Source organism: Dipodomys ordii, unplaced genomic scaffold (genome assembly GCF_000151885.1).
Source record: "Dipodomys ordii isolate 6190 unplaced genomic scaffold, Dord_2.0 Scaffold166, whole genome shotgun sequence".
NCBI classification, from domain to species: domain Eukaryota; kingdom Metazoa; phylum Chordata; class Mammalia; order Rodentia; family Heteromyidae; genus Dipodomys; species Dipodomys ordii.
The window spans coordinates 385162-392971 of NW_012267382.1; the positions used below are offsets into that span (position 1 = coordinate 385162).

A 7810-nucleotide genomic window follows, 5' to 3' on the forward strand; every position below is an offset into this window, starting at 1 on the left:
GTGACCCCCTTCCCGCTCCCCTGCCCCGTGACCCCCTTCCTGCTCCCCTGCCCCGTGACCCCCTTCCCGCTCCCCTGCCCCGTGACCCCCTTCCCGCTCCCCTGCCCAGTGACCCCCTTCCTGCTCCCCTGCCTAGTGACCCCCTTCCTGCTCCCCTGCCCAGGTGCCAGCTCCGCCTGACCCCCTTCCTGCTCCCCTGCCCAGTGACCCCCTTCCTGCTCCCCTGCCCGGGCGCCAGCCCCACCTGACCCCCTTCCTGCCGCCCTGCCCGGGCGCAGGGCAGCCACCGTGGGCATCCCTGGGGCCCCCGCACGCCCGCCCGCCTCTGTGAAGGGAGATGCACACACTGAGGACTGTTTGTTCTTTGTTTGCAGAGGTATTGTGGCCAGTATTTTGGTTTTCTTGTGTTTTGGAGTCACACAAGCCAAAGATGGGCCATTTTCCAGACCTCATCCAGGTAACTTGCCGTTTCTTTCTCCATGCGAGCCTCGTGGCACTTCTGTCCCCCGCACCACTGTGTCTGCAGCTGGGTGTGACCATCCCCTGTCCCTTGCACTGGCTCCCCTGCAGGGGGAGGCCTCGGGCTCAGGAAGGGGCCAGCCAGGCTGCTCTCCTCCCTTGTTGCCCTGCAGCTCCCCTTCCTCTTCCTACAGGTCGGGCTGTGGGAGGGGCTGTGCTCTGGCTGAGGGCCCTGGATGGTTTCCAGGCATCTGCCTCCCTCTACCCTTGGTGCTGACAAATCCCTGAACCAAACTGCCCCCCAGCAAAGCTCAGCTGGAGGACACAGACCCCCGCCTGCTCCCCACTGCTTCCCCAGAGGGCTAGCCTAGCTACGGTAGGGTGGGTAAATTTTCCCCTCAAGAGTGAACAGCATAGTAGTTAGGAATGTATTTCTTCTCAAATAGGGGTGTGAATTATAAAATACAGAGATGTTTTTATGTGTACCTGTGTTGTAATAACCTCCATTAAATCTTGGTGTGTTTGTGTGTGTACATACGTGACAGTATCTTACTGTACTCCCCTTCAGTCTCCCAGGAGCTGGGGTTGCAGGCATACAGCCCTGCACCTGGCTTCACTGATGACCTCCTGAGTAGCTAGGATTACAGGTGTGCGCTGCAGTGTCCAGCTGGCCACTGTGGGGGGGTTGTGGTATGGGATGCATGGACATGCCTGCTCGTCCTGGGGCCTGAGCACTGTCCCTGAGCATTTTTTTGTTGCTTGTTGTTGGTTTTTTGGGGGTCCAGTAGTGGGGCCTGAACTCTGGGCCTGGGCGCTGTCCCTCAGCTCTTCAGTTCAAGGCTAGCGCTCTACCACTTGAGCCACAGCGCCACTTCGGCTTTTTTTTCCTGCTTATGTGGTGCTGAGGAATCGAACCCAGGGCCTCAGGCATGCAAGGCAAGCGCTCTACCACTGAGCCACCTTCCCAACCCCCTGAGCATTTTTTGTTCAAGACTAGCACTCTACCCTTTGAATCACAGCTCTACTTCTGGCTTTTGCTGGTTAATTGGAGATAAGAGTCTCACAGACTTTCCTGCCCAGGCTGGTTCTGACCCTGGGCTCGCAGGCTCCAGACTGGATAGAATTATAGGTGTGAGCCACCAGCACCTGGCCTTTTTTTTTTTTTTTTCCTAAGATCAAGGTCTCAGACGGGCACCAGTGGCTCACGCCTGTCATCCTAGCTACTCAGGAGGCTGATAGGTTCAAAGCCAGCCCGGGCAGGAAAGTTCATGAAACTCTTATCTCCAATAAACTGCTAGAAAATCAGAAGTGGTGCTGTGGCTCAAGCGGTAGAGCGCGCTCGCCTTGAGCTGAAGAGCACAAGGACAGTGCCCAAGCCCAGAGTTCAGGCCCCACAAGAACAACAACAAAAAATCAAGGTCTCAGTGTTTCCTGGGATACTCTTAAACTCCTAAGCTCACGAAATCCGCTTGCTTCCCCGACTTTTAAGTAGCTGGAATCATATGCATGTGGCCACTGTGCTTGGCTGGTTTTCAGTTCTTCAGTATATTAGTAGTGAATTTTTGCACAAGTCTTCATGCTTATCTGATTTTTTTAATTATTTTTTGTCAGTCGTGGGGCTTGAACTTGGGGCTTGGGGCACTGTCTCTGAGCTCTTTTTTGCTCAGGGCTAGTTAGCACTCTTAACACTTTGGACCACAGTTCCAATTCTGGTTTTGTAGTGGTTAATTGGAGATGAGAGTCTCACAGACTTTCCTGCCCAGGCTGGCTTTGAACCACGATCCTCAGATCTCAGCATCCTGAGTAGCTAGGGTGACAGGCGTGAGCCATCAGCACCCAGCTCATTATTTCTTTAATAAAATATTCTAGGGTTAGGAATATGGGTTAGTGGTAGAGTGCTTGCCTACCATGCATGAAGCCCTAGGTTCGATTCCTCAGTATCACATACACAGAAAAGCCAGAAGTGGCTCTGTGGCTCAATGGTAGAGCACTAGCCTTGAGAAAAAGAAGCTGGGGACAGTGCCTAGGTCCTGAGTTCAAGCCCCAGGACAGGCAATAAAATTAAATAAAATGGAGGAAAGGTCAGTTATTACAAAACTAGAGCAAGGCTTTCTCTGTCCCAGAAGCGTGGGTGGGGCCTCGGGGCAGAGGCTGCTCTCCCCAGCAGGTCCTCGGTGCTGCGCAGAACCATGGAAAGCAAGGTGTGGTGTTAGGGCGGTGGGGCACACTGACCACCAGCGGCTCTGCATGCTCGCGGGGCGATCGGCAGCCAGACGCACGGGCAGCGTTGCTGTGAGCGGCCTCGGGCCATCCATCTCTGGCTGGGGGCATGCTGGCTTCTGAGCTGCCCTCCCCTCCCCTCCCCTCCCCTCCCCTCCCCTGCCCTTCCAGCGTACTTTGCTCTGCTCGCTGTGTTTCTTCACCAGTCTTCGCTTCATTCACGTAAAAAGTTCTGGAACCACCTTCCTCCTCGCATCTTGTTAGGCTTGGAAGCAGGGAGCCCCCCCCCCACCCGGAGGCATGCCCCTGGGGGCTACAGAAGGTCCTTGGCTCCAGGGCGGCCCTGTCCTGGGGCTCTGCCCATCTCCTGCCACCCCTGGGGTCTGTGCTGTGTGGCTGTGCCATTAGCAGCCGGCCCTGTAAGAGGGGCCGGGATAAGGCTCCAGATGACCTCTCTGGGGGGTTGCTTCATTTGGAAACGTCAGTTGACTGTAGTTCCACAAGAAGTCCTGGCCCATTAGGGATGGCCTCCCTCCCTTTCCAGTTTGGTTTGGTCTTGTCTTTGTGTGTGTGGTGCCGAGATGAACTCCAAGGCCTCACAGAAGCTAGCCCTCTACGGTTCCTGAGCTGGGCCCAGCCCCTCCTGGCTCTGTTACCTGTGGATTCCTCCAGAAGCTGGAGCTGTCAGATGTCCGGAGCACTGCGGAGATTACGCCTCACTATCACCTTTGATGCCTGGATTGATTGCTGTGTTTGGATGGAGGTGGGGCCCTGGAATCAGGGCCACCAATGCCAGGAGTGGTCCGAGTTGTTTAGGGAGATAGGAAGGATATTTAGGGATGGGCCTAAAGGGCCAGCGTTGGTCCAGCTTCTGGTTCAGGAGTCTCCCTGGCATGGCGAATGTACGCCAGGAGGCAGGGGTGGTGGAAGAGTCAAGCTCAGCCTCAGAGCCGGTGACCCCAGAGGTGTCTGTCAGGAACAGAGAGCCTTAGGCCTCGGCCTGTCCTCAAGAGAGCCACACGGTGGGACACAGAACAACTCTTATCTCTTGGGAAGCATCCCGAGTCCCCTTGAGGCCCCCTGCTGTGGGCTGGGGGTCAGCTTGTGATCCTTCAGAATCCTGAGTTGGTTGTACTTAGAGCCTTGTTGCAGCTCCTGAGCCTGCGAAGATTTCTCTCAGACTCAGCCTGCTCTTGGGGCCTGAAGAGCGCAACCTCAGGCATCCAGCGTCCAGCTTGTGTCCCAGAAGCACTTGAGCACTTTCCTGTGGGCTTCCCAAGTAGAGCAGGACCCGAGCCCTGCCCAGAGGCCCCGCAGCTGCCAAGCCTGCCCTGACAGCAGGCTCACGAGCCTACGCGCTCTGGGCCCCAGATCAAGAAGTTTCCAGCATCAAGAAGTGTGCTGATGTAGCAATCACATTAACTGTTTTGTTTTTTTAAATAAAAGACCTGAAACGTGCAGAAAAATATTGCCCATGAATAATACTGGAGTTAAAGGCGCTTTTCTTACCATGATAAAGGTATCCACCAAAAACGCAGGACACACTTGCTGGTAGATGCAGAGCAAGGGAGTTTGCCACCTCTGCCTCTACCCTGTAGTTCTGGGCCTCTGTGCCCCTGGAGAGACAGAAAGAAACAAAGTGCGCAAGGACTGTGGACGAAAATGGGGAGTTACTCCATACAGACAGCCAGGCGTGTGAGGGGCCCAGTGGGCGGCCTGACCCCCCCTGTTGTGTTGTCTTTGCAGCTTACTGGCGGTTTTGGCTCTGCGTCAGTGTGGTTTATGAGCTGTTTCTCATCTTCATTCTCTTCCAGGTAAGTGGTTTGTCTTCTTTTTTAGATCCAAGATCTGGACTGGAACTTGATACCTGACATGTTCGCTCATTAGCTAGCACTCTGCCAAATGAGCCATGAGCCATGCCTTCAACTCCATAAATAGTTTGTCTTAAAAGCTGTGGTGCCAGGCACCGGTGGCTCATACCTGTCATCCTAGCTGCTCAGGAGGCTGTGATCTGAGGATCACGGTTCAAAGCCCGCCTGGGCAGGAAGGTCCACGAGACTTACCTTGAGCACCAAGAGACACAGGGGCAGCACCCAATGCCAAAGACTGGCAGAAATAATTTTTTAAAGAAATAGGAGGCTGTGACATTAATGATGGAGGAAGCTTTGTGCAGTCAGGTTGTATAGTGCTACGAGGAGGCCATCCGGGATCTTTTCCTCCAGAAGGAGTCCGAGGTGGGGAAGGGTGCGTCTGTACAGGGCCAGCGGCACACGGGGCCGTACTTACTGGACGTCCGGCTGGTGAGCAGCTGTGGGTTCAGGAGCTTTCTCCTGTCTGGCACAGCCCTGCAACAGGCTAGTGAAGTTGCAAACTCACTTTGGTCATCCCTAAACAATGGTGTGTTGCCTTGTCTGTTTACTGATACTTGCTCTGCCTTGCTAATGAGCACACCTTTTGGTGGTAGACTCAGGATTTCATCCGTGTGGTGAGGCAGCTCTCTGGAGCAGGTGCGCAGTGCTGTGAGCGTCCGTGCACGTCCAGGCAGTGGGACTGTCACCACCTGTAGGACATGGGACAGGTCCGTCTCAGAAAACTCAGGGCGGCTTTTCGCTGATGGTCCTGCCAATGGAGCCTCACTGTGAGCAGTGGACACACTCCAGGCCCCACCATTTGTGTTGGTCATCTCCCAGGGAGTGGGCAGCACTGCTGCCCGTCCATTCGAGGTCTGGGCTTTCCTGTCCAGGCTTTGGGTGGATACCGGTTTCCATCTCTGGAGTGGACAGCAGTAGGCTGGCTGGGGACAGCACAGGGTGCTTTCAGCGGTCTGGGGAGCTGCTAACTGCCTCCCGGTGTGGCGGAGCTGTCCACAGCCCACCAGCACAGACTGAGAACTCGTGCTTCCTATCCTTGGTCTCAGCTCGTGTGTGTGTGTGTGTGTGTGTTCGTGTTCACACATATGCCCAGATTGCTGAATCCGGGAGTCACTCTAACTAATAGAATCACCATAAGGTGGTGTGTTCCTGTGACTTTGGTCTGCATGTGTTATGGCTGAAGGCCAGGCTCTATCAGATTGCCTTGGTTTTCACTTCATCATGTCTGTACATCACAGCTCCTCCAGGCTGTGCAGTTTCAGAGCTTCCTTGGTATTGGTTGGTCTGTTTTGGTGCTGATTTTATATATACGTATATATACAAGTGGCACATATCTATAGCTATACAAAGACATTATTGTTCAGCAAGTCACTTTTTAAGTATCATGCATCTTGATCCCTTTCATCACCTTCCCTGTTTTATTATTTTTGTTTCCTATTTGTGCCAGTCCTGAGGCTTGAACTCGGGCCTGGGCGCTGTCCCTGAGCTTTTTTGCTCAAGGCTGACACTTGAGCCACAGCGCCACTTCCAACTGACTGTTTTGGTGATTCATTGGAGATAAGAGTCTCACGGACTTTCTTGCTGCAGCTGGCTTTAAACTGCAGCACTCAGATTTCAGCCTCCTGAATAGTTAGGATTACAGGTGTGAGCCATGGATGCCTGGCTGCCTTCTCTGTTTTTGATGTGGGGTAGCTCTGAGGAGGGTTCGTTGAGTATCTAGCAGGTCATACAGCACTTATAATTGGGAGGTGTGAGTCTTTGCATTCCTCCCCCCCTTTTTTTGGTGCCAGTCCTGGGCACTGTCCCTGAGCTTTTTTTGCTCAAGGCTAGCACTCTACCATTGAGCCACAGCTCCACTTGTGGCTTTTCTGTGTCTGTGGTGCTGAGGGATGGACCCAGGGCTTCCTGCGTGCTGGGTGAGCTTTCTACCACCCAGCTGCATTCCCAGCCTGCATTTTCCTAGTTTTTTTATTGAGATTATCTTGAGTCATCTGGTTTCTTGCATTTACAAATGAACATTAGGCCTTATAAAAGATCCGGTGAAATTTTCTTGTTTTTTCCCCTCTCAGTGCTGGAGTTGGAGTCCAGGGCCTCCCGCACACGAGGGAGGTCCCCTACAACTGAACCCCAGCCCCAGCCCAAGCAGAGACGCTGACCGGGATTGCATTAACCCCACTTTCAGAACATTGTCATTCCACAGATACTGACTTTCCCGCCCACACACATGGGATAGCTGTCTAATTACTCAGGTCCATAATGTTATTTTTGTTGTGCTTTTCAGTTTGCAGAGTTTTAAGTTTTTCACTTCCTTTGTGGTGTTTTTGTTTTTGCCAGTCCTGGGGCTAGAACTCAGGCTCTAGACACTGTCCCTGAGCTGCTTTTACTCAAGGCTAGCACTCTACTCCTTGAGCCACAGTGCAACGGTTTTTGAGTAGTTTGGGTTTTTTTTTTTTTTTTAGTAGTTTATTGGAGATAAGTTTCATGGCCTTTCCTACCTGTGCTGGCTTTGAATTGTGATCCTCAAAGCTCAGCCTCCTGAGAAGCTAGGATTACAGGCGTGAGCCACTGGTGCCCAGCTTTCCTTTTTGTTAAATTGGTCCTCAAGTATTCACTTTAATGCAATTCTTGTCTCAATTTTTTTTTTTTTTTGTCGGTCGTGGGGCTTGAACTCTGGGCCTGGGCGCTGTCCCTCAGCTCTTCAGCTCAAGGCGAGCGCTCTACCACTTGAGCTACAACGCCACTTCTGGTGGTTTATTGGAGATAGGAGTCTCATGGTCTCTCCTGCCCGGGCTGGCTTTGAACCGCGATCCTCAGATCTCAGCCTCCTGAGTAGCTAGGATTACAGGCGTGAGCCACCAGCGCCCGGCAAGTTTAGGGTTTTTTTGGTGATGGTCTTGGGGCTTAAACTCAGGGCCTGGATGCTGTTCCTGGGCTTTTCTGTTCAAGATGAGTGCTCTACCGCTTGAGCCACAGCTCTGCTTCCAGCTTTTTGATGGTTAATTGGAGGTAAAAGTCTCACAAACATTTTTGCCCAGGCTGGCTTTGAACTGCAGTTCTCAGATCTCAGCCTCCTGAGTCTTAGGATTACAGGCGTGAGCCACCAGCGTCCAGCAAGTTTAGGGCTCTTTACTGTAATGTGTATTCGTGGAGACACTGGCACCATACATGAGTGGCCTCGTGACGCAAGGGCATTCCAGAAGTGGCCCCTGTCTGCATGCTGCATTTGAGCTCAGTGGGGGCCACGGGGTGGCCAGCTCCGC

At 53.2% G+C, this 7810-nt stretch overlaps 1 protein-coding gene across 1 annotated transcript in view; it reads left to right on the forward strand.

Moving 5' to 3' along the window:
- The window catches only part of Ptdss2 (phosphatidylserine synthase 2), a 22643-nt gene that overhangs the window by 9351 nt on the left and 5482 nt on the right, over nt 1–7810 (forward strand). Inside the window, exons 2-3 of the mRNA XM_013033342.1 lie at nt 375–457; nt 4426–4493. Coding sequence (XP_012888796.1) covers nt 375–457; nt 4426–4493 — 151 coding nt within the window. The remainder of the gene's footprint in view (nt 1–374; nt 458–4425; nt 4494–7810) is intronic.